This window comes from Puntigrus tetrazona, chromosome 7, assembly GCF_018831695.1.
Source record: "Puntigrus tetrazona isolate hp1 chromosome 7, ASM1883169v1, whole genome shotgun sequence".
NCBI classification, from domain to species: Eukaryota; Metazoa; Chordata; class Actinopteri; order Cypriniformes; family Cyprinidae; genus Puntigrus; species Puntigrus tetrazona.
The window spans coordinates 23281758-23309374 of NC_056705.1; the positions used below are offsets into that span (position 1 = coordinate 23281758).

Below are 27617 nucleotides of genomic sequence, written 5' to 3' on the forward strand. Positions count from 1 at the left end.
TTTCTTTCTTTTTTATCCATTCTTTCATCCCTTCTTTCTTTTTCTTTCATCCCTTCTTTCTTTCTTTCTTTCTTTCTTTTTTATCCATTCTTTCATCCCTTCTTTCTTTCTTTCTTTCTTTATTTCTATCCTTCTTTCTTTCTTTTTTCTTTCATCCCTTCTTTCTTTTTATCTTTCTTTCTTTCTTTCTTTTTCTTTCATCCCTTCTTTCTTTCTTTCTTTCTTTTTTATCCATTCTTTCATCCCTTCTTTTTCTTTCATCCTTTCTTTCTTTCTTTCTTTCTTTCATCCCTTCTTGTAGAAAAACTACTCCTACTACACATACTACTCCTACTACTTTTACTACTCTTACTACTCCTACTACACATACTACACATACTACTCTTACTACTCCTACTACACATACTACACTACTCCTACTACACATACTACTCTTACTACTCCTACTACACATACTACACATACTACACTACTCCTACTACACATACTACTCCTACTACACATACTACTCTTACTACACTATTCTTACTACACATACTACACTACTCCTACTACTACTCCTACTCTTACTACTACTCCTACTCCACATACTACTAGTACTACTCTTACTACTCTTACTACTCTTACTCCTACTACACGTACTACTCCACCTACTACACATACTACTACACCTACTACTACTAGACCTACTACACATACTACTCCTACTACACATACTACTCCAAGTAGGTCTAGTAGTATGTGTAATAGAATCTAGTAGTAATGTATGTGTAGTAGGTGGAGAGTATGTGTAGTAGGTGGAGTAGTATGTGTAGTAGGAGTAGTATGTGTAGTAGTGTAGGTGTGTGTGTGTGTGTAGTAGTAGTGTAGTAGGACCTCTACACATACTACTACTACGAGACCTACTACACATACTACTACTACTACTAGACCTACTACACATACTACTACTACTAGACCTACTACACATACTACTACTACTACTAGACCTACTACACATACTACTTACCTTCTTTCTTTCTTTTTCATCCCTTCTTTCTTTCTTTCTTTCTTTATTTCTTTCTTTCTTTCTTTCATCCCTTCTTTCTTTTTCTTTCATCCCTTCTTTCTTTCTTTTTTCTTTCATCCCTTCTTTCTTTCTTTCTTTTTCTTTCCTTCTTTCTTTTTATCTTTCCTTCTTTTTATCCCTTCTTTCTTTCTATCTTTCTTTCTTCCTTTCATCCCTTCTTTCTTTCTTTCTTTCTTTTTCTTTCATCCCTTCTTTCTTTCATCCTTTCTTTCTTTCTTTTTTCTTTCATCCCTTCTTTCTTTCATCCTTTCTTTCTTTCTTTCTTTCATCCCTTCTTTCTTTCTTTTTCTTTCATCCCTTCTTTCTTTCTTTCTTTTTTTTTCTTTCCTTCTTTCTTTTTATCTTTCTTTCTTCCTTTCATCCTTTCTTTCTTTCTTTTTTTTCAACTCTTCTTTCAACTCTTCTTCTTTCATCCCTTCTTTCTTTCTTTCTTTTTCTTTCCTTCTTTCTTTTTATCTTTCCTTCTTTTTATCCCTTCTTTCTTTCTATCTTTCTTTCTTCCTTTCATCCCTTCTTTCTTTTTTTTTTCAACTCTTCTTTCAACTCTTCTTCTTTCATCCCTTCTTTCTTTCTTTCTTTTTCTTTCCTTCTTTCTTTTATCTTTCCTTCTTTTTTATCCCTTCTTTCTTTCTATCTTTCTTTCTTCCTTTCATCCCTTCTTTCTTTCTTTTTTTCAACTCTTCTTTCAACTCTTCTTCTTTCATCCCTTCTTTCTGTCTTTCTTTCTTTCTGTCTTTTATTCTATCTTTCTTTCTTTCTATCTTTCTTTTTTCTTTCTATCTATCTATCTATCTATCTATCTATCTATCTATCTATCTTCTATCTTTTTTTTTTCTTTCTGTCTTTTATTCTATCTTTCTTTCTTTCTATCTTTCTTTTTCTATCTATCTATCTATCTTTCTTTCTTTCTATCTTTCTATCTTTCATCTCTTCTTTCTTTCAACCCATTTTCTTTCTTTCTTCTTTCATCCCTTCTTTCTTTCTATCTTTCTTTCTTCCTTTCATCCCTTCTTTCTTTCTTTTTTTTCAACTCTTCTTTCAACTCTTCTTCTTTCATCCCTTCTTTCTTTCTTTCTTTTTTATCCCTTCTTTCATCCCTTCTTTTTCTTTCATCTCTTCTTTCTGTCTTTTTCTTTCATCCCTTCTTTCTTTCTTTCTTTTATTCTATCTTTGTTTCTTTCTATCTTTGTTTCTTTCTATCTTTCTTTCTTTCATCCCTTCTTTCTTTTTATCCCTTCTTTCTTTCTTTTTTCTTTCTTTCTTTTTCTTTCATCCCTTCTTTCTTTCTTTCTTTCTTTCTTTCTTCTTTCATCCCTTCTTTCTTTCTTTCTTTTTTCTTTCATCTCTTCTTTCTTTCTTTCTTTTTCTTTCTTCCCTTTTTTTCTTTTTTTCTTTCATCTCTTCTTTCTTTCTTTCTTTTTCTTTCTTCCCTTCTTTTTCTTTTTTTTCTTTCATCTCTTCTTTCTTTCTTTTTCTTTCTTCCCTCCCTTCTTTTCTTTTTTTTTTCTTTCATCCCTTCTTTCTTTTTAATATAATATAATTTCTATATAACAAAAACTTTATTTGTGAACTGATGTTTTTACAGCATAATGCCATTCCAAACTTCATACATTTGTTCTGAATTGTATTGCTACAATGTGAAAATCTGAGGCTGTGGCAAAGGAACAAGGTGTTGACTAGGTCTATATCTATATAGGTGAAAGTCACACATTTGTGTTTGGGATGCCCAAGGTGAATAAGATGACTTATTTGATGATGGTGAGATGAGACGTCTGGCGTTGTGTCCTTTGAGATCATGTGGAGGAGTTTATTAGTGAGATGCAGCTAGAGATAAAGGAGTAAACACAAGTATATGCCCTTCAGAGGAAACAATCTCTGTGTTTGTGATTAAGTGTTTTATGGCAATTTCCGAGGCTTTTTCTCATGTCGTTTGTAGACATGCTTTTTGGGTTTTTTGCCCGATAAGGTGTGTATTTTATAATTCAGAAGGACTGTTATTGCTTTTAAATATTCTGCATATTCAATGCTAATTCTTTAAGGTCTATAAGGTCCCTGAGCAATAAACATATTAGAACATAAGCTTATTAACAAACATAATTAAGTAAACGTGGTTATGCCTCCCAAATGTTTTAATAAAACAGCAGTTGTTCCCCATACATTCTCACTCTTAATACAAGCACATACATGAAAGTACTCAGTCTCAGTCTACTTTTTTTTCTCAATCTGAACAGATCTGCAAATTTACCATTACTTTCCCACTCCAATGGTTCCCAATGGATGGTCTGCAGTGAATGGTTGCTGTCAGAATGAGAGTAATATCAAATGTCTGATAAAAACATCAAAATATTCCACAAGTAATCCACATGAACCAATCCTTTAATTAATGTCTTCTGAAGCAAAAGAAACAATTCTAACGTCAAACAAGTGCTTTCAGCTAAAATACAAATCCTCTATCCATATAATATGGCTTTTTCCAGTGAATGTTATCTCATCAGAACTCATTTTTACAAGCATGGCAAATAAATGTATTTTGATGTGAGAAAACAACAGGGGGTTGACTTTTTTACTGCGAAAAGCATTATTATGTATGATGCCAGAAGCGATGGTTTAACATATATTTACATAAGAAAATTTAAATAAAGCTTTAAAGCAATCCCCATTTCATAAACACCACTGCATGGAGCTGTACTACATTTATTGAAATGAATATTTTCATTACTTTAAACAGAGCAATCAAAAAACGATGTTTGGGTATAATAATTCAAGATTAAAATTTGACAATTTATATTAGAATTTAATCTCATCTCATGATGACCTTCTGTCAGAGGACTCTGTGCGAGTGTGTATATTGTGACAGATGGGGAGCTGAAACACAATGAGCCGCAACAGCTGGACATTGAAAAAGCAGGTTAGTGTGAGGAAGCTGGAGAGCGTGTGTGTACATAATTGTGTTTCCCCCCAAAAAACAGCAGGTTCAGACATGCATGAGATGGACAGCAGCATGTTGACGTCATTCTTCCAGTCACCAAGATCTGGGGAATACAACTCTCTCTCAAATCATCTGAATGAGGGAACAAAAGGGCAGACAGCTGCATTCTCTCATTTGAGAATTCTGGGAAAAGAGAGCGCAACTGCAGTGAGGAGAGCCAAGCAGCTTAGAATCTAATAAGTAAAATGGTGAAAGGGTTCATTTTTCTCCATTTGTGTGAAGATTAGGACTATGCAAGTATCTTTGGGATAGGACGCGTCTTTATCAAGCTCTATTTAACTCTTAGTTTCTATTCAGGTGAAGGTACCACAGACTTAAAGTGATTTGGGCCACAAAGAGCCCCCTGCAGAACAAGAGAGAGGATTCGAAAGTGGATAAATCATATTAGACTGGCCACCTGGTCTTCTTATTAAAAAAAGGTTGGACAGACTGTGGCATTTAGATGTGTTTTAATGAGGCAATGGGTATAGTCAGAACCCAATCCTTATAGTCTTAAATAATATATGTGTTTGTTCATAGTTAAGAACAGTTGAAAGCATGTTGGGTCTTATGACTGAAGGAACTGCTGGGATTTTGATATAAACCTTAAGACTGGGCATAAGCCTTCACTTATGAACAAAACTAGGTTCGATCTAATTCACACCACTAATTCTCAGTAATGCCTGTCAGTCATTTGCTATCCATTATAATCACTAAAAACCAACAATAACACAATTACTTTTTCAGCTCTGAGATGAGCTGATCCTATCTTGGAACAGGCTTGTCTCAATTCCAATTGCCTTTTCAATTTCTAGCATATTAACCACGTCTCCTTTGCTGCAGACCGCATCAGTAGTTTTGTCACTCAGACTGTTGCTGAAACAAAAAATGGGCATCAGGCTTTATTTAGAGTTGTATATTTCACTGATTTGAAAAGTTTATTCTATAGATAAATCTATATTTGTAATTTTTATTTTGTCCTAATAGAATTTGTATAGCTATAGTTTAAAAATTTCAATGTATTAATAATTTTAGGTCAGGTTTTAGGACCCATAATAGCACAGAAACTACACTTGTTAAAAATTACAAATGATTTGCTCCTTGCGTCACACCAAGGCTATCTGATTGCTAGTTTTACTTGATCTAAGTGCTATGTTCGACACTATATATAAGTGGTGTCAAGCTCAATTCCTGGAGGGCCGGAGCCCTGCAGAGTTTAGATTCAACCCTGCTAAAACACATCTACTATGTATGTCTGAAGTACTTGATTAGCTGGATCAGGTGTGTTTAATTAGGGTTGCATTTAAACTCTGCAGGGCTCCGGCCCACCAGGAACTGAGTTTGACACCACTGCTGTAGATTACGACATTTCTTACGTGGAGACTGACAATGGAGTAGGGCATCCAAGGGCAAAAGCTATATTCAGAGACGTGGTCAAACCAGTGCAAACCGGGCAGGGCAAAAGAAAATATCCAAAAGAACAAGTGAGGGTCAGGACAGGCGGCAAACAATCCAAAAACTAAGAAACAGTCCAAGGTCAAAACACAGAGAAACTAGGAAAAAACACAAACTGGAAACAAGGGAAGAGGCTTAAACAATAATCAGTGTAAAAGAGTTGGTGAGGACATCTTTAATGCTAGACACCAGGAAACACATGACAAAACCAAACAAAGAGAGCAATACACATGAATGCAGGGAACCAATCAGAAAGTGACACATGCAAACTAGGGACCAATCAGAACACAACATACAGACAAGGGGTATGACTTGACATGAGGGTAGGGGACACATGGGAAATAGAGTCCAAAACATATGGCAAGAGTCCTGGGTGGAGTGCCCTCTAATGGAGTTCACAGGCACTCCAGGGGATCGTGACACTCATAGATTGATCTCAAATATATATATATACAGGTATTTAAAGGCAGGCTCTAAGATGGTTTAGATCTTGTCGACTGTTATCACTTTGTTTTATTAAATGTGGAATCATCTCAATGCCAGTAAAGTATGGAGTGTTCAAGGATCTGTCCTAGGCCCTCTGCTATTTTCAATATACATGTTGCCCCTAATATTATTAGAAAATATGGAATTAGTTTCCATTGTTACACTGTAAAAACATTTTGTCCTCCCAACTCAAAATTATCTAGTGACTTTAATTTTCCACTGGCCCAGTTGTTTTTTAATTGTGGCAACAGTTGTCCCATAATTGTGCAGGACAGTACAGAAATTCATTTCGCCCAATGCAAAAATGTAGATGCAACGAGTCCATAGAAACATTTGATTTGGGAGGTCAACAGTTTTTTTACAGTGTATGCTGATGATACTCAGTTGTATTTCAACAAGGCCAAATTAAACTTCTAAATGAGCTATAACAGAGCATGTTAAAAGTATAATAAGATTGGATAATCAATATTTTCTCCTATGAAATTTTAATTATTAAAGATATTATTTATTGAACACCTAGCCAGCACACAGACAAAATTTCAGCAATCTGTCTTTTGAAAACATTGTATATTTCACATTTCTGATGCAGAAAAGCTAATTCATGATCTGGACTATTTCAATGCACTGGTGGTTGTCCTGCATTTTCAATAAACAAGCTACAGGTCCAAAATGAGTCCTTACCAGGTCAAGAAACTATGATCATACTATTCCATTTTCAGTCTCTCACCTATTATGTTTTGTATCAGTTGCAAAATTTTTAAGGCCTTAAACTGTTTTGCTCCAGCATACCTAACTTATCTTCCATCACACTACAATCCATCACGCTCCTTAGGGTCACAAAATTATGGACTATTTGTAATATGTTAAAAAGTCCACTAAAGGAGGTAGGAGGTTTCGCATTTGACTCCAAAACTCTAGAAAAGCCTTCCTGAAAATGTTTGGGGCTCGAACATACTCCTTTCTGGATGAAAGTCACATCTCTTTCACCTGATTTGTTCAAAACAGTGATTCATCCAGGAAGGAAACAAGTTTCACTGGTGAGTAATTAAATCATTCATTCAATCGATTCATAAAAAAAACAGATTACTTCAAGCATAAAAGAAAGTTCAAAAACACTGATTGAAAACACTGATTGATTCAGAATCAAAATACCACTATGCTATTGTGTTTCTCAGAGATACACAATGGTTTGAAACAACTCTTCATTGAAAGTGAAAAAAGGTAATTAGCAATGGTATAAAAAACAACAAAAGTAGTACAATCAAAATTGCATTCCTGCTGTTAGTCTCCTGTATATTTGAAACATACACTCTTTTAATTTTGTGCTATTGCTTAAATTACAGCTCTGTTTTGCTGTGCCTTTGCTGGGAGTGATGGCACCTTATCCTGTGCATTTGTGAAAAACATGCTTTTTCATATACGGTACACAGTTGAACTTGTAAGAAGTCAAGGCTGTACATTCTGGAGGAGCAGGAGACTAATGAGGATCAGGTGGTAGATCAGCCTTAAGGCAGGTGGATGATGGACTTCACCCCATCTGGTGAACGGTCCTCTATACCAGTTCATCTACGGGTGGTACTGAGCCAACTAAGGATAGGCATGGATCAGCTAAACCTCAGAGTCTGGCTGAGATGAAACAGAGCCTGTGCCAATTAACACACAGACAGAGTGGAACAGTGTTGTGGTGAGTCTGCCAAAACTCTGCTATCCATTACAGTGACGTAAAATGGAAAGTTGGATTTGAGCAAACTCATTATCAGTGACATTGCAGGCACACTGGATTTTACATTTTACAAGTCTCTGATTAGCCTGAGAGACAGTTGCTTATAGCACTGTATGTTACTGAATGGTTCTCTCTATCCACCATGAAACTCACATTATGCTATGTTAATTGGTAAAAAGAGTGTCTGATATTTATGGCATGTAGGCTTTTTATCATACTTATGTGAAAACACTCAAAAAATAGGGGTTCATGTTTAGGTGAAATATTGTGGCTACAAATACAGGTTCTGCACTTTTTCTTTTGTATTTCTTAACTTCAAAAATTTGGGTAATTTTTATTGGCTGCTAGACATTTTGCATATGTGACTTTTTTACATGTGTGAAAATGTGTCAATATTTAGCACTTTTTTCTGGAAAAGAATTGGTGGCTTGTTAACCTCAACGTGATTGTTGTGTAATTTCCTTTCATCTGAAATATGCAGAAGCACAGAATCTTGCCACTGTCTACATTTATGACTAATTCAAACTTGCTGCTTGAAAGAATTTAGAGAATGGGGTTTAAATGAGAATACTGCATGTGAAGAATTTAAAGTAATCTGACATGACTGTCTCTATGCTTCTAGTTTTTACTTTTCTCAGAAAATTGCTGTTATGTCACACAGTATAATTGAGGGCAGCGAGCATGTCTTAATTAGAATCGTGTTGCATGAGGTTGATTTTGAGGTTTGACGATCATGGTTTATTTGACCCTTGGTTTTGAACTTTCCATTCTGAAAGGTTAAGTACCGCTCAATAGATTTACAGTTATATATTTAATCCATTTCGTAAGTAGTTCAGTTTGATGGTTGTTGACAGATGTGGATTTACAGTGCATGGCAGAAAGAAATACAGTACAATCTAAAAAAACACAAACTAAAGGAAGCAATAATCCTTGATGAGCAGGATCTTATATCTCCACACATGCACAGTGACATTCACACATACTCTGCAATCAGCCAGCCGAGCCATTCTTATTCTAATGGAGCATGGCCACCTCTTTAGGGAAATTCACACACATCTCAACGGTCGTCATCAGCCGGCCTCATTCAGATCACCTCTTTGAGAGCTCAGTGCTCTTGAAAGGCTCTCGAGACCATTGGCAAACAAGAACTTCAGTGAACTAATGCTACATCAGTTTACAGAGAAGAAGCAGACCATTAATGATGCTTCTTCAAATAATAGCATATATAATTATAAATAAAAGAACTATATATATGTATTAGGGGTGGCACGCTACACAGATGTCATCGTTTGGTATGTACCTCAGTACGTGGGTCACAGTTCAATACAATTTCGGTACAACAGGAAAAAACAACAAGTATACTATATTTAGTTTCTTTGCATTTGTTTTAAACAGACAGCAGTACAGTAATACAGTCTTTCCCACCTAGATGTGAAAATACTAAATGTTACATTATAATGTTATAATCTGCAGTACATATACATACAGGGAATAAATTCTTGAAATATATTTAATTTAGTTAACAGATAAACAATCAGAAAAAAGCGTGATGTAGGCATAATGTAGCCTATGTATATATATACATATAAACTAGAAAAAGACCTAAAACTGCATTAAGAAGATTATGATAAAGCTTGTAATAGCTCTACTTTCAAAATGCCAAACTTACTGTATGAATCTCTGACTTCAGGCTTCAGCTGAGTGTCGTCCTTGAAGAAGCTCAGCACCCATTAAATGCAGTCCATAGGAATCAAGACTGTGGTATTATTGTACATGGCCAACTCAGGTCAGGTACTTGACTTTCTTCAGATGCTGTAAGCTATAGCGTCTTCTCCCAGGAATGCTAGGAAATTGTTTGGCCTATGTAATTAAACAATAATCTCAATAATAATGCTTTAAAAGCATTTGATCAGTATAATATTTCCAAGCTCCATTGCTTCAGGGTTGCTGATTATTTTACCAGAACGATCAAGACAAGTAATAACAAAAAAATATATTTTTGTTATTAAACACTTGCTGCTTACTGATAAGCAAAATCTAGATAAAAAATCTGCAGTATGCACAAGGTTGATGTACTGTTGTTGAAATCTCACCTTCTTCTGTCGGTGGCTCTGTCACTCTCACTGATTAAGAATGAAAGAAGGTTGAAAGATTAAATGACTGCCTGTGACATTTCTTTCTGATTCCAAGTCACGTATTGCAATCCCCATTTTGGCAGCAAATCAATGCGTGGCGTGAAATCAGAACAGAAGCGCCCAGCATATGTAAACAATTGTAATAGACCAAATTAGAATGCGATTCCTGTAGTGACTTTGCCCTATGAATGATTGTGATGTGTATTTGTTCCTTCAGGGCTTGTGGTAGAAATGTGTTCATGCCTGCTGGGGATACTTGTCACACCTCCAGGGAGCAAAGCAGATGTAGATTACATTCAAGGAAGAAACAGTTCTCCTTTTTTGTTTATTAGTCATTTAAGGTTAGACAAACCTTAGAAGCATGCTTGGTTACACAGTCACCATAAATAGCAGTCTTTACTATATATAGCTTTTGCGTTTATAAAAGGACGTCAGACAAGGAGAACAATGACTCATTAGCGTCAATTGGGAGTAAAAAGGTTCTCAGTGACCAAATAAAATGAAACCTGTTGGATATTCTTGGAAGCCATTAACTCAGTAGGAAGTGGAGTCACTGGGTCTCAGGAACATTTTCATAAGACTATGTGAATGAATCAGAATTTTAAATCAAGCTGGTTTGAACCAAAACCAATTCACATTAAAGTCACTATATCATATATCACTATATAGTGATATAACTATATCACATTATTTTAGACGTTTTTCACGTGCACTGACAAATCTTCAAACTTCTATTTCAATGCTGGGTCAGTGAAAAAGATCTCTATCAATTTCCAGAGTTTTTCACACCCCCTTAATGACCTGCCTTGATGTAAGACAGTATGCTGACTTTCATCTTTGTCTCTGTAAAATCTGTTTCATGACCACCGTGCTTCACCATAAAATATTGAGACAGGAGCTGACCTCACCTGTCTGCTGACTTCTCACTCTTCAGTGCCAGCAAGAACCTGATATTTTGTTATGAGCTGTGCAATGCAAGAAAAGTAACTCATTATAACTAACTAACTCATATATTGCAATTTTTTTCACACATTGCTAACAGCGTTAATTCCAGGAGCTGTTTACGCATGCATTTTGTAAATGGACAGGGCATCTTGTCCATATTTAAAATATTATCACGTTTGAATGAGGCAGGGAATATTAGCACAAATATTAACACAAAGAAGAAACCTCAAAAGCAATATGTGTAGTTGAATAATAAAGCCTTTCAGCCTGTTAAGCACTTAGTGGGGCACTTTTCATCGATAGTTGTTGTACTTTATGAATTACATAAGTTAATGTGATCACTCAGCCCTTAAATGCATATTGAACAGACAAGTGGGCAGTAAGCAGTGTTACATACATTATACCACTTCACAATGTTGTAAAAAAAGGAAAGAGATGCAATTTAGTGTACTGTCTCATCCATTTAATGAAAGCACAATACACTCTTACATCTCATGTGCTACAGTCCAAACTTTCTGAAAACCACACAATGTCTTCGTATGAGGAATGTACTGATAATCTGTAACTATAATACTCAAATCTTACTTCACATTGCAATATGCACAGAATTGGTGTGTTTACAGGTTGTAAAAAAGCTCATGAGAGCATGATGGGTTGGATCACTCAAGATGGACATTGATGTCTTGTGACTGTCTTCTTTATTACACACTGTTGGGACAATGGGAAAAAATGGTGTCCTGCATTGAACTTAAGTTGCTGTGATATTTGTCTTCCCCAGTTCACCAGCTACCTGCATGCTTTTCTGGTCTTTTATGAATCCAGTGCTAGACGGTGATCTAAATTGTGCAGATGTGTATATACTTTTATATATTAACTGATTTTTTGCTGATAAAGCTAACAAAACCATATAAATGTTACCCTTTAACATGTAGTGTTGTTTTGTTTCCATTATTGAATCTATAGTTGCAATTGAGGATACAATCACTGGCTGATTTGTTGGCTAAATAACAAGCATTTGGCATTTTCCATTGTTGTTGATTTTAATGTGACTGTGGCCTTTGTATAATATAGAGCCTGTTGAGTGGAATTATTGGTTTCACCTTGTGAAAGAGGAAGACAGATCTGTTTTATGAGCTTCATGGATATATTAGAACAGTTCTTCAAGGCACATTGTGCACTTTCTTTTTTTGCAAGCTAGCATGAACTAGCATGTAGTCCTGTACAGCAGTTCAAATGTCAGGGTCAGGGTTTTTGCTAAATAAAAGTTAAAAAATGTATTTCTTTTTCACTGAACCCTGTTGCATAACCTCAGCGCACGCTCAGTTCACTCGGAAAATATAATTTTTCCCTTTGTGGTTTGAACGAGAAAGAAGGTCAGTGATGATCCTGCAGTGCTGAAGGTTGCAGTTTCCTAGAGACCGCATTTCTACCAGGTTTTTGTATGTGTGTGCACATCAGCGCTTTATACTTTTAATACTATTTTGAAATCTGTTAAATTATATGAACTTCTGTATTTAGATTTTAACTTCGGTGTTCTTGCAAACCATGTAATTGTGCAGTAAACAATAAAACTGTTTGCAGTGTATACTAGTGTGTTCACAATTATGATAATAAATTTAAATATTATAACCGAATACCATTTTCCAATATCAAGCAGCATAATGAACAGATTTTGCACAGCTAAAACTAAATCTAGAAGGGATTGACATTAGAAACCTTGTCTATTTAAATTTAAATGGGTGAAATTGTCTCCAGTACTGAAGAATTATATTATTTCGTCTCCCTTGGTAATTGATGCGTGCAGCCTGCATAGAGGGAATGGTGCTGTTGTGTCTGTCCATTGGTAATAACTATTTAGTATTTGTTATGGCATATGACAATTATCTGCCAGGCTGTGTGCTGCAATTCCACACACCACCAGTCAGTATAAAATCGGGTGACCAATAACCATACATCCAAAAAAAAGAGATGAAAACCTGGACATTTTAGAAATCCCATCCATGACATGTCATATAATATAAACTCATGTAAGGGAAACACACTAGTAAATCCCTAAAATGAAATGTATAAACTGTTTAGAGATTATATTTTTGAATTAACCGTGTGTTTCTAATGTCTTCTAAACCTGAGGATATCTATCTAATAACATGTGACTGTCGTTCTCTGAAAAAGCATTTTAGAAGTAATTTCATGGCCTTTATCTTTCACTCTCCCTTAAACAATAAAACAGTAAACATAAAAATGTTTTCCTTTCGTGTTGAATGTCTCTAAAGCACAGCACAGATTATTGAACAAATTTACCATGAAAGCACCTTTCCTCTGATGCATTCCACTGTGAATTGCATGCCTATTTACGACACATATTTCAGTGCCACAGTGTACAGACAATAACATTATGTGATGTGCCTGCAAACCACATTACGCAGAGCACAATTTCGTTTCATCTTTTCGAACACAACACACTGGTAGCAATTTAACATCAAACACATGTTATGCTCCATATACTTTTCCTGTCAAAGAAAATAATATATTTGGCTGTTGGGAAAAGTGACATTTCCGTATACTGTACAGTCTAAGAAACATAAAATAGGCCGCTATGCAGTGTGTTAATACGAAGGGATTTTCCTTATTGATTTTTAGCAGGTGTTCTACCCATATTTTGAATTGCATTGTGTTGTGTTTAAGGGTTAAAAGAGATGTTCATAAACTTACCTGCACCTTTTTTTCTCTACTGATATTTTTACAAATTCCTTTTAAGGCATCTAACCTTGACATTTTCATTTTTCATTCACAACAACCTGTTACAGGATAAACTACATTAAATACTTATATTTTGTAAAAGTGCGCAGCTTACAACATTTCAGCTTGTGTTAAAAGGTAATTTTAATTCATCAGATATAAGAAAACAGGAGGATTACTTTACCAATCTTCACAGTAGTGCTTGTGCACATTAAAATGTACTGAATTCTGAAACTGAAATCTAATATTTTATTACATTTGGGTTTTTCACACTGTGTTTAACTTCAGGTTATTGTCATTTCACTTTGCTCAGTCGCTTTGCTTTATTTCTTGGATTTCTTAAAGCGGCTTTTTCGAACTTTACACCATCTAGTTACTTGGGCCTGTCATAAAATCCATTTTTCATACTTTTTCAAAATTTCCAACACTTTTGCACATTCTGACAAATATATAAATGTCTCCTGTTTTCTTTCATTTGCCTGTGTTGTTTGAAATATATTACTGTATATGCTAGTTGTCTGTTTAATAGTTACCACCCACAAAGGTCTAGACATTCATTTATTGCATAAGTCGAAATCTAGCCATCAAAAAAAAAGTATATTTTTACATAAGACTTTTTTTTTTTTTTTTTTTTTTTTTTTTTTACAAATATGTCCTGAATTAATGAAGTGCTCTGCAGGTGAATCTATGAAGGCAAATGCAGCTGATAAGACTTTCCAAAGTATTATTTTTATGCTGCATTGCAAGAGAAGAAATCCCTAGAGATGTGGAGGAGAGTCTGTGGTCCAACAGACCGGGATATCAGGGGGTATACAAAGAGTGCACTGTAATTCCCCATACAGCGCTGCATTTATAGTTTTAGTGGTGTTTTCTATTTTTTTTCTTCTAATTTTGTATTTTTGTTTTCTTTCTAAATGGGCTGTAAAATGCCCATGTCTTTTTCCTTTCTGATGGCTATGCATAACATGGCTGTGCATTCTGAACAATCTTGTTTATGAAAAATTACATTGTCATTATGATTCTAATCATATGTTCATTGACTTTAATATTTATTACGAAATAATGGGCTTGCAAATGTTAAAGTCCACATGAAATCAATCTTGACACTATTCACTTTGCTAAGTGAACAAATGGTCTGTGCACATTTATCCACAGATTGTCTTGGTATTAAAATCTGACATTGACAGAAAATGAGTTCACTGAATTGAAGAATAGTTTGTTTTATTCTGTTGTAGTCACCTTGATGGTACAAACTAGATGGTACAGTCAGAAATATATAAACTGATGAAGAGCCAGAGTGAGACAAGCCGTTACAACACAGGTTGCATGCTGTGTTTGTCCAATCAATAATACTGACACTGTAAAATTCATGAACGTAGTGTGAAACAATTCCTTTCCAAATGTGAATTATGGAAAACAATAAAGCAATATTGGGGAAGATTTGGTATTTGTGCTCTATCATGTTTACAGTAAGCCTATCAAGAGAGAACATATTTATGTTCATTAGCTCTTTGCTTTTCCTTTTTCATCTCTCAGTATCTGACTCTCCTTATTCACCCTTTGAGTACTACTCTCACCACAGACATTATTTTATTCTTATAGACACACATGCAAAGTAAATGTTGTGCTGCCCTAAAGCCGAGTGTATGGATAATGGATGAACTGACAAACTGATGGACAGTCTTGAAATATGAACAGTATTTCAAAGAGATGGGGTGAGATCAGTGCTCTCGTACCTATTGTGATTCTCTGCACATGCACTGGAAGCATTTGCTAACTGCTGGGGGCATAACAAAGCTGTCACTGACCTTCTTTTTCATTTTAGTATTAGCAATGTATTTTTAGTAATAGAAGAAGGCATTTTTGTTAGGACAGCTACCAAAGAATTGGGTTCAGGACATGTGTGGACAAGCCTCTACATGGCAATACAAAATCACAAGACCTTCAACGTCATTTGTAATGAGTTGAGAGACATTGATTACTGATAACCAATGAAAAGAGTAATCATTCAATTACCTTGACCGCTGGATCAATTCATATCTTTTATTTAACACTTGCAGCCCAGCTCGCGTCACTAAGGAATTGCAGGCATGTTTGCATTTTGTTTCATGCAATGTCCATATTCCAGCCTACAATGGTAGCTTACAAAGAGGAAGGCTCAATCCTTTCATGGTCATGTACATAAATGCTGCCTGGAAACAAAGGAATTTATGAGCTCATTTATAACAACTCTTTTGTTCAAAATTTCCATTTCACTTTATTACGCCATGTGTCACCTGAAATCACATCTCGTCTTTGTACATCTTTTACACATCGATGTTCTTCTTGAGGAAAATGGGTTTAATGAAAGGAAATGTGATGGGAATACAAACTGCTCCTTAATCAGGTCATTTTTAGGGAGTGAAAGGATATAAATCAGACCAGATTTCCGTAGCAAGTACACATGCCTACTTTGTGTCTTCATTGTAGTGTGTCTTCACATCCTTCAAGAACAAAGAAAAACAACCATGGTTTCTCTCTCAAGTGGTTCAGTTTTGCTAGAGGAACACTTGGATGGTTCAGTAGTCTCTCAGCTCTGATGACTTAACAGATAGTGCCAACCTTATCAATCCATGAAGACATCAGCAACCGCAGCCCTACAAAGGCAGATGTAATAACCAGCAGGTGAAAATCTAAACAGCAGACCTGCAGCTTTTTTGATATGTGTTGAAAATCTTCCTCCTGCAACAACGGTTAGAGCGAGCGCATTGCTCCTTTGTCTCCTGTGTCTGAACTGAGAAGAAGGATTCTTTTGATGTTCTTCTCATTTTCTACTCCTCAAACCCAAAGGTTTTTTTCTGGTCTTTCTGTTGCTCATCGCTGTCTGGAAAAAAGGTTTCTAAACGCATTGTTGTAGTTCTTATTAAAGGCTGTGTAGATCAGCGGGTTGAAGAAGGAGTTTGAGTAACCCAGCCAGAGGAAGACACTTTTCCAGACAGGAGGGATGTCGCATGAACAGAGAGGAATGATGAGCTCAGCAAGGAAAAAGGGAATCCAACAGAGCACAAACACACCAATCAGGATGCCCACCATCAGAGCCGCTCTCCTCTCTTTCTGCTCTCGCCACGTCTCTCCATCCGTCTGGAACGATACAGTAGCGTGACGAACTGTGAAGGCCATCTGTGGCTGTCGTTCAGCCTCCTTAACCTGCCAGTAAAAATGCAGGATGAGGACATGTATTGGTAGTGTTAATGAAGCACAAAACTATCTGAACGTGAACTAAAGAATTTGCTCTTAAAGGACACTAAAGCTTAAATGGTTCATCATTGTCTGATAGCAGGCAACTTTCTTTGGCTTCTCTACAATCTATATCAACCGTATCCACATTTTAATTAAATCAAAAGTTCTACAACAAGGGTGAATGCTTTTACAAGTTAGAATCTTGCAATTACTTGCTATAACGACTTGGCATGAATGCACCTAAAGTGTTGTAGCAAAGTCATTTAAGTACAAAAAGGTTTTTGGAGAGATTAACTCCATTTGACAGACTGTTTAACTTTGTGCAGCTTGTTTATCAGCTATATTAAAGTAAATTTGAGAAATGTGTAGACAGACATGTATAAAACGAACAAAGTTACATGGCTTCAAAGTTTCTTTGATTAAATTTTGAATTATGAATTTGACACTTCTTTTTCTATGAATCTGTGCATAGTTGAACCGGTCTGACACAGAACTGACATCAAAATGTGTACAGTTACTGCTTTCTGCCCACCAAGCATGTTCAACGATGCAGATTCATAGAAATTCATATTTCATAATTAAAAATGTAATCAAAAAATACTTTGAAGATGTGTAACTTTGTTCCTTTTATACATATGTCTTTGCTTTTCTCAGCTTTACCTTTGCTTTAGCGTGTAATATAGTTGTTTGCATTTCAACAACGTGCACAAAGTTCATGTCAAATGAAGTTAATCTCTCCTACAAAACACTTTTTTTCTGTACTTCCATGACTGCTACATCACTTTACGTGCATTCATGCCATGTCGCAATTACCGTAATTGCAAAAAGCATTCACCTCCTTGTAGAAGTTGTAATTTACATTTTAATTAATTAAAATGTAAAGGAATAAACTGGAATTTTTTCTGAGAGCTCCGACTTGTACCATGTGACCACTGCAGATTCAATTAGGCATTGATAGTGTTGCCACAGAAACACAAATCTAAATCCGAGGTTATGAACAGCTCAGAGTAGAAAGTCAGGTGTTGTCATCTAGAAATTACGGTAATTATGACATTGCATGAACATAGCACATGTTACACTTCTGCATAATGCCTGCTGATTACCTGTTCTGGTCCGCCCTCAAAAAACTACTGTTTATTTGATATCGCTATGTCGAGAAGACACTATTTTTTTTTCACAATACCACAATTACCATAGATTTGACGTTGAAACCCTGGAGCTGAAACCCAATTATGCTAAAGAGAAAAACAATCAGAGACTATAACACATACATGCATTAATGCTGGAAAATATGAAGCCGATTTCCCCAGCTTTGTGAAACTGACGTAGCTTCCATAACACATGTTATGTGACAAATCTCACATCGTTTCCCTTGAAAGCAGAGGTGTGAAGTTTCTAAATAAAGACAGACTTAGATTTCCTGTATATGCTCACAAAGTTCATTACGACCAACAAGTCTGAACTGTTTGAATCACACACTACTTGCAATAAGCATTTGGCTCAATTGACCTTTTGCAATTATCCTTTTGGAAAAATGTCTTTAGTAATATTTTAGATGAATCTCTGTGTTGGCAAATCACCAACATGTATAATTAAGCGATATCACAGATTTTTATGTGCCAAAAAGTTTTCAAAGAGGCATCAAGCTTTATGTGTTGCCAAGCAACGGACAGAATGACAGTGTGTTCTACTCCACTTCCATAAGGTTCACATACTCTAGTCTAGAACGGTGCAAACAGACAAGCAGGGTGATACAAACACTGAAACATCCTGGTGCTGTTGTAAATTAAATTAGAGTACCAGCACTAACTGTATATCTTTAATATCCAACTGTATAACACCATATGAATGTTGTTTGTGTATTACATCTTGTTTTTACTTTTGTTGGAAAAGCTGTAGTTGAGTTCACAGAATATTGTGGCAAAACAAAGCACAGTTACTATGTATGTGTGTGTGAGTGTGTGTGTGTGTGTGTGTTTGTTAGTGCATTTGACAGATAAAGGAGGCAACAAGGCAATTAATTGATTTTTTCGGATCAGTGTACGTTAGTGAGAGTAATGAACTTAAGTGTGTGAAAAGAGAGTGTGAGGCTGTTTGAGTAAATACAAAAGGTAGAACAAGACATAAAAGAGATGGTGGACAGTGCTACATATAATAAATTACACAGTACAAACACACATAGACATAACACCAAATGGACGTTGACTGTGTATTATATCTTGTTTTTAAAATATTATTTAAATTTACTTTTCCTGGAAAAGCTGTAGTTTACAGAATATTGTGGCAAAACAAAGCACAATTACTACGTATGTGTGACTAAAAGAACACTAAAAATGTTCTGCTTGAGGAAAGAGGGTGGACACAGAGCATCCATCTAGCCTAGATTTTTTCTGTGATTAATCTAAACTTCATGTGGAGAATTTAATTTAGAGTATGCCAAATAATGATAGAATGTTGTTTAAAAGCAACATCGTTTTCAATTACATAGTCATGTTATTTGATGTGAAAATAATCACTGAGGTTTAATTATATGTTAAAAATTGACTGTAGAACTCTTTAAAATTACATTATCTGAAATCTAAAAGCCAATAAAAATATTAATATTTTTAAATGACTGTTCTGTGTTAGGAATCAGTGTGAAGCTGATTCTAATTATACTCTTTTCTCTCACTCTGGGCATGTGTTTGTTGGGTGGGAACTGTGTCACTGTGGGGCAGGTGTCAGCTCCTGCGGGTTGAGCCTACCTTCTGAGAAAATAGCTCTGCACTGTTACCCAAACATTCATATTCCCTCTCTTTATTAGGGCTCTTGATTTTCATTTTAACCTCACTATCTCAATCCCACAGTGGAGCTATGGTCTGACCATCTTGTGTGAACTGTCCATATGACGGCTAATCAGAGCAACTCAAATACTATGATATATACTTGATTAAAACAAATTAACAAATCATTCTCAAAAAAGTATTCACCCAGATAGATAGATAGATAGATAGATAGATAGATAGATAGATAGATAGATAGATAGATAGATAGATAGATAGATAGATGCACACAAGAATACAAAGGATTAAAAATCTGAATAACTGCATTAATTGCTCATTAAATGTATTCTAACACACAACCAGTTGTACTCTTTTACATTTTACTCAAGACATTGTGTGATCATTGACAGGGCAGGCTGTCAGTGAAAAATCAGTGAAACGGTTATCACTTCCCCGAAAGCTAATTGGAGTTAGTTAAGGAGATGAATTTTGAATTATGGGCCTTGAACCATGCCTTGATCCCATTAGCCTAAGAGGGCATTACAGAGATGTATAAGCTACAATCACATTGCTAATAAATCTACAGTAAGAGAATGCGTCTACAAATGTAGAACATTTTTGACATTGATACCCTCCTAGGTCAAGGTATCCTGCAAAGATGACTCTAAGAACAAAATTGGCAATTCCAAAAAGGTGAGAAAGAACTCAAGAGTAACAGCCAAAGACCCCCTAAAACAGTACAAACTGCATAAAATTGTGTCAAAGTGTCCACTACAAGAAAAAAAAACTGAACAAGAAAAGATAGAACAAGGGAAGCCACTGCTGCCAATAAAAATGGAGGCATGTCTGATGTTTAACCAAGACAACTTAGTTTCATCATGGCAACTCTTGAAGAGTTTGGTAGAACATTTTTTGAGCATTTGGTGTAATGCAATGTGTTTATGCAGTTTAAGGTTCAAAAACACATTGTTGCGCCTCAAAGCCCTGCCTTTCTGAAACAGGTCGATTTGTACAAAGCTCATTGTTCTAAAGAAGTGAGGTGTGCTCTAATTGGCCAGCTATCCAGTGCATTGTGATTAGCCGAATACCTCAATGCATCGCACCTCGTAAATATAACACCATTTCTGCATTTGTGATCAGAGAAACGACAAAAGACACTACCCTTTACTGCTTAAAACTCGCATTTGAATAGTAAGTAGCAGATTCTGTAATAATAAAATGTACTTACATAAGTAGGGGGGCAATCACTACGGCAATCACTGAGCAACTATTTAAATGTTAGTCTCATTGTCTGCTGATGCAACTACAGATGTGCCATGTGAATAATGATGTGATTTTATTCCATTAAATTAGAAGCTTTCAACCTGCACCATCTAGAGTTTCATGAGTTAGTTCCACAAAACTTTTGGAAAAATGCTCTGTGAACAATTAAGGCAAACACCAGCTCCAAAACCTTATCTCAGCTATAAAGCATGGTGGACAGAGCATCACGGTTTGCCTCAGGATGTAGACACTTTGCAATCATTAAGACAACAAAAAATTATACATGTATCAAGGCATTATAGGAGAATGTCAGCTAATGACTTCAGTCTTCAAACAGGCTGGGTGATGCAACAAGACAATGAGAAATCAAACAAATAGCACCAACTAAATAATGGCTGAAAAAGAAAAAAGATGCCTGGGTCCTAACCTTGAGCTGATTACAATTATGTGTCATAACTTAAAAGAGAGCTGTGCTATCAAAACAACACAAAAAATTTATACTGAACTGAAACAGATTTGTGGGGAAGAATTGTCCAAAATGGGTCAAATGTCTTATAAGAACCTACAAAAAAATATTTGTTGCAGGCTTTACTGCTAAAGGAGAATTTACTAAATAAAAAAAATAAATAATAATAAAAGAAGTTACTAAATTCAAGGTTTCATTTACTTTCTCCACCCTGCACTGTGAACAATTACTCAATGCATTCAACAGAAGTGAAAAAAGTTTTTATTATTACTTTTTCTCTCTAGTTAATCAAAGATTACCATATTTATGAGCAGTAGATGCAGAAATCCAGATATTTATTTCACAAACTTATTCTCATCACTGTACACAGTCTTATATATGATAACTTGTTCTTTTTTTACCTCTATGACCTCAGCCATGGGTGTGATGGTGTTGGTCTTGCGAGAGCCAATGCGGAATTTGGCAGCCTTGTAAATCTTCCAGTAGACAAAGAGCACCACACAGAGGGGCAGGTAAAACGCTCCAAAGGTGGAGAAGACCGTGTAAGAGGGCTCCTGGCTTACTTGACAAGCCAGGCTGTCTTCCGAGTATGTCTCACCCCAACCGAAGAGTGGCGAAAGGGAGATAACAGACGAGAGCAGCCACGTGAGGCCGATCATCACATTGGAGATTCGTTTACGTGTCTTCAGCGTGTACTCCAGGTGGCGTGTGATAGACCAGTAGCGATCTAGGGCAATGGCCGTCACATTCCATATACTGGCTGTGCAGCAGAGCACATCGCAGGAGATCCAGACCTGACACAACGCCCGACCCAGAATCCATCGCCGACCGTAGAGCTCCCTAACCAGACTGAGGGGCATTACCAGTCCTGCAACCATCACATCAGAGATGGCCATAGAAGCGACCAGGTTGTGAGGAACACGATGAAAGGTGCGCACCCTCAGGATGGTCACCAAAACCAGGAGGTTCCATACAAAGGTGGCCACCACAAGCATGGCCAGCAAAGTGAGCGTGAGAACACTGAACACAGAAAACGGACGGTACAGATTACCCGATTCAGATCCTCCCAGATATTAGCTAAGAGATCTGTAATGTTGGGTTGAGTCATGGCAGCATGTAATGGTATGCAAATAGATATTTGGCTCTCATTAGAGGACAAGGTGAAAATAAATGCCACAGACACAGTTACTGTTTTTTTAGGTCAGGCATGGTTTTCTTGTTGGATGTCTCCAATTTCATTCATTTGAAAATATTTGCTGGAGTTCATTTTCTGAGTGGGCGTCATGTGTTCTTGGCACGACAATCTGTGAGCTTATTGTCCTTTAGCTCACAGTTCTGTATGCTGGTCACTGAAAAGGTAGGCGTTTTAAAGTACTGCCATACTCATTATAGATGACATTATGATTGCACACATTGATAATCATTTTTAGTTTACAGCCTTTTGCAATTTAAAGGCTCTCAGGACACATCTGAAGATGTGAGAAGCCATCCTCCATCCTATAACACAAGAAAAAAGGGTATAAATAAATTTCATTGTTCATCCTACAAAATCATCTTATTCAGCCACCACCTGAAATAGCTCTACTGCTCTAGGCTATAGAATGGGCTTCCTTCTTTTTCTCTCTTCCTTCTTATATATAAATATATATATATATATATATATATATATATATATATATATATATATATATATATATATATATATATATACAGAAAAAGAAGGAAGCCCATCTCATTTATTTCCACCAGGACATTGTAAAGACATCATAACATCAAGTCTCATTCTGGATATAAACAGTACAAACGGTATGCTTTGTATAACTTCACATTCCTCATGGAGGGGACATCCAAAGTAGAAATTCATCACTTGTGATGTCCCATTGTACTGTACCAATTTTATTAAATCAGCAAGGACGAATAGCAATGCAGAACATTTGGGCTGATGAATAATTCTCCATTCCACTCAACTGCACATTTGTTCCTCATGGTTATGCCTTGTGCTTACAGACTTTTTATGACATGACTTTTATTTTAGCCGCTCATTAATCTGTACAATAGAAACCTGACAGGAAAAAATGATTTAAAGCTCATTATTTATTATTTTTACTCAACTTAATAATAAATTAGCTCTTTTATTATTTATTTTTCTGTAATTCGCCCCACAGAGTCCATGAGGTTTTAAACACTCCATTACGTTAGATGTAATTTGGTCTAAGTGCTTGCGGAAGAGATTCGGTTCAATTATTTGTGGCAATTGAAGTTACACAAGAGACTTCAATTGACTGCCTGACTTCATATTGACCTTCTTGCAATAATGTCAGCTGGTAAAGATCTATCCCAAAGGTAGAAGCATCTTTATCCCAAAAGCACAGCCATCTACACTCAAACGACGTACCAGAGTCTGTCAAAGACATTGTTACAGAGCCAAAAGGCTTTGATTTTCATTAGTTCCTGATTTCTGCGTGTCAAAATCGAACCTCTGTTGGCTTTTAAAACTCGATTAGGGGTACAAAGGCCAGCATGCTTGTCAAGAGAGCTCAGTGGTAGAGTCATCAAAACATCAAATACCAGTCAGCTACTCAACAGTGAAGGGAATATTACAAGCTGTCGTATCAGTGATAGCAACAATAAGAGGTCTGAGTTTTCTGCCCTGTTGATTGCTGTGTGTGCTTGCTCTCCGTTTGAAAAAAATTAAACTAACACAAATATCATACTTGTTTTCTTTTGGCTGAAAAGAGACAAAGCATAAAAATAGAAAATAAATGGGATACCTGACAGAAGAGTACAGACATTTTGTGTTGATTAACGTACCTCTGATTGCTCATAGTGCATATCATTACCCAGCATGCTCATCAGTAAGTCTAGAGTCTGTCCTGTCAGGTGGAACCGAAAGGAAACACACGATGTCCACACTCGACATGCTCATTACCACACACAAGCAGAGGAACACTGATTACAGATTCCTGCTCATTTTCTCTCAGTGCTTCTGAGCTCTGTTTATGCTGTTGGTATGACAAAGTCACTCTAAGGAGAAAATGACATTTATGGAAAAGATCTAAGATATACATCAAAAAACGTCCGTCAGAGTGGCTTGCTAAAATTGCCTACCCTTATTTTTGATAATATTCATCCTTTTTACCTATCATTTCTCCCACTTTCATCTTCCTTCACTCTCTGCATCTCTTCATGTCATCTTTAAATCTTTCCCTTCCCTCCTTCGTCCCCATCTCCTGTATTAGCTTGTGCCCAAAGCCATGAAATTGGACACACATGCACCTAAACACATATTCAGTAGCAAGAAAAGCCCTCGGCATATTGTCTCTGGTGTTGTTCAACTAATCATCTCTGACAGCTTCCCCTCAGCAACTAGGGCACTGGACACACACGCTGAGATAAAGACACCTGTCATTTATAGCCATTCCCACAAGAGTGAGATTTAATATTTTTGGATTTTTTTTTTTGTGACTACACAAGCTTCAGAGGATGAAAAGCATTCTGTTGTGTTCTGGAGTTTTTGAGTCTTACTTACTTAGCATGCCACATGACAGAGACAGAAATAAACAGCAAGAGATTAAAGGGATAGTCCATTCAAAAATGAAAATTCTACCATCATTTACTCATCATCATTTGTTTCGAACTTGTATGACTTTTAGTCTTCTGTAGAATACAATAGATGATTACATAATATTCATATTTGAGTGAACTATTCGAGACAGAAGAGAAAAGAGAATATTATGTACTTTGAAATACTCTTTTATACATAAGGCGTGCTCTTGGAAGTCTTTAATGGATTGGTCAGTACAGCTCAATATTTAACAATGTCCCCGGGGTGATAAACTCAAGCAATTAACCTGCATAAACTTTTCTTAAGTATACTTAAATGTTTTGAACCTTATTTGACAACAGCATTTAGCTTTTAGACCTGATTAGAAAGACAAGGAGCTGGTTCCCACAGTGGCTGCAGATAAACAGTTAAGGTTCCACAGGGTTCGTTTCCAATTAAGGTGATGCAGGAACTGAATAGTTACAGAGATCACAATCCTGCGCTGTCATAGCGCTCTCGAGCACAGCATATAACCACAAGCTGCTGCAGGGGGTTGTTTCCGCAATCAGTGTAGTGCATGTTATTTTGAATAAATAAAATCTAATATATCTGACTGGTTAAACGTAGGTGCTTCACATGAAGCAATTTGGCTCATGCATGTGTTATGCTGGCTATTATCATGCGCATTTAAGTGTCATCGATACCCAAATCCTGTTGAAATGAAAGATTAAAGATGCTTAAAAAGGTTTGATGATTTTAGTGGGTCCTCTTGCCATTTTATAGACGTTTATAATAATTTTTCAAGCTGGCCTGACCAGCCTATAGACCAGCTAAACCAGCATGACACATGAGAGCAGATGAAGAGATCTAATAATGATAATCTGTACAAACACAATACAAACCTAGTGAGAATAAACTGCCTAGTGATTTATAATAGTTATAAAATTACGCAAATGCATTATATGATTGGTCTGCAGTGTCTAGATAAACCAAAAGCACTTAATGAAGGCAATTATGACAGCCACTGAACAGAATTACAGTGTAATAGGATAGTGCTTTGTTTGTCGAAAACATTTAAGCAGCAATAAAAAATAAAATTATTACACAGTGATAACATTACATTTCCAATTATACTTGTTTTAATGAGAAGGGGTTACTTCGTACAAACACGGAATGGTTTTACCATGTCAATAAACCTACTTAGAGAGAGAGAGATTCAGTCAATGGACTTACTCTGAAGCTTACTGACAATAGTTCAGCGAGAGATGCGTCATATTCGCCACAACAATAACATTAAAAGCAGATCTCATCGCTCGCTTTTTACTGACACATTCTCTTTAAGTTAAGTTAATTAGATTTTCTGTTTTAAAAACGTGTTTGGACCGACTGTTAACGACATGAGATTATTCCTCTTGCTATTTTATGTGCTTGCTGGCAAGAAATTCTATTTATTTCCCGCACAAAGGGGAGCTTTATGTAGATCAATGCCCCAGCATGAGTGCAAACTGTCTGATTCAAGCACTTGTCACTCAAACGAGGGTCTCGCGCGGTGCTGAAGCATCAATCGCTGATTTCTAAGAAAATGCGCGCGACTATCAGCAGCAGCATCCCCCGAAAGCCGTCGCGCTGTAGTGTGTTGAAAACATCTCACTTCAACGACAACCTACTTCAACCGTTCAAATCAACGCATATCAGAAAATTAAAGCAAGATCGATCGTGAACGGAAAATAACGGGTGTTTACTTCTGCGGGCGCAATTAAATGTTCCTGCATCCACTGGGGACCGAAACTGTCTCCTTCATTTTTTCTGATATCTGCCTTTTAATCATGACATTTAAATCTCAAAGGCTTTAAAGGCGCTGCGTTAAAAACGGTTTGTCCATACTTCACTTGAAGGGCACTCAAATATTTTCTCTGAGCTTTACCTCCTACAGGAAAGGACGGCAGTAAGTAACATTTTGCAACGACCGCCCCAGATCACTTATTTTGATATGCATATGGACAACACACAGCGCGTATCTCGGTAAATGTCGCCAATGCAGCACACTTAAGACAGCATCATGTACACTTTGCATAAAGCACATGTCTACTACAGCTCTTAATACTCACCCTTAATCGCAAAAGCAATACGAAGATGCTGCAAAAGTGCAGGATTGCTTCGCTTTTGGCTGTCGAGCGCAACTGTTCTGCCCACCTGAAACCGTCTTCATCTAAAAACACTATACTTGAGTCAAGGCTTCAGCACCGCATGTGGATTGAACCAATGTGTGACGTAGGGGTGCTGCGTGCATACCTTCCGCCAAAGAATTCGAGCAGATAGTATTACTTGATCAGTTCATTAAGGACGTTAAGCTGTTTGGGCACTAAAAGATTCTTTAAAATACTGCAAACATCGGTCAATTGTACACTATTGTTAATAACAGATCGAGAGCGCGAGGACTAAACCTTTTACCTGTCTTGAATTAAAGTTGTAAGTTTTGTTGTGTTTTAGTGACATGGAGGCAGTTCAGATCACGTTAACGCTCTGTTCCACACAGTGAGCTGTATTAATATTTAATTAGTTCAATCGGAGGCTTATTTCAGTTACAGCTGATTTTTTTCCTCTCGGTGTAGCTGGGTTTTCCCCGAGCGCGCGCTTTCCTTTTGGGACCAGCGCCCGCATTAAACTGGAAATGATACATCCTACAGGGGCCACGATGCTAAATTCAATCCAAAAAAAGGTCTTCATATGTCAAACGCTAAAGCTAGCAGAGATTCTCATAACTCAGAATAGGCAGGATATGAATGCCTCAATCCTTTGACCCACGACAGTCGATAATCCAATAACAAATTATGTTTGTTGTA

General features: G+C 36.5%; 1 protein-coding gene across 1 annotated transcript; it reads right to left on the bottom strand.

The window, feature by feature from the left end:
• Nucleotides 1-16361: 16361 nt before the first annotated feature.
• On the bottom strand, nt 16362-27016 carry htr5ab (5-hydroxytryptamine (serotonin) receptor 5A, genome duplicate b). The gene is given in 4 exon segments (XM_043243631.1): nt 16362-16706; nt 21632-22299; nt 22302-22727; nt 26883-27016. Coding segments are annotated over 3 exon segments (1038 nt in total). The 5' UTR covers nt 22339-22727; nt 26883-27016; the 3' UTR covers nt 16362-16373.
• Nucleotides 27017-27617: the final 601 nt, after the last annotated feature.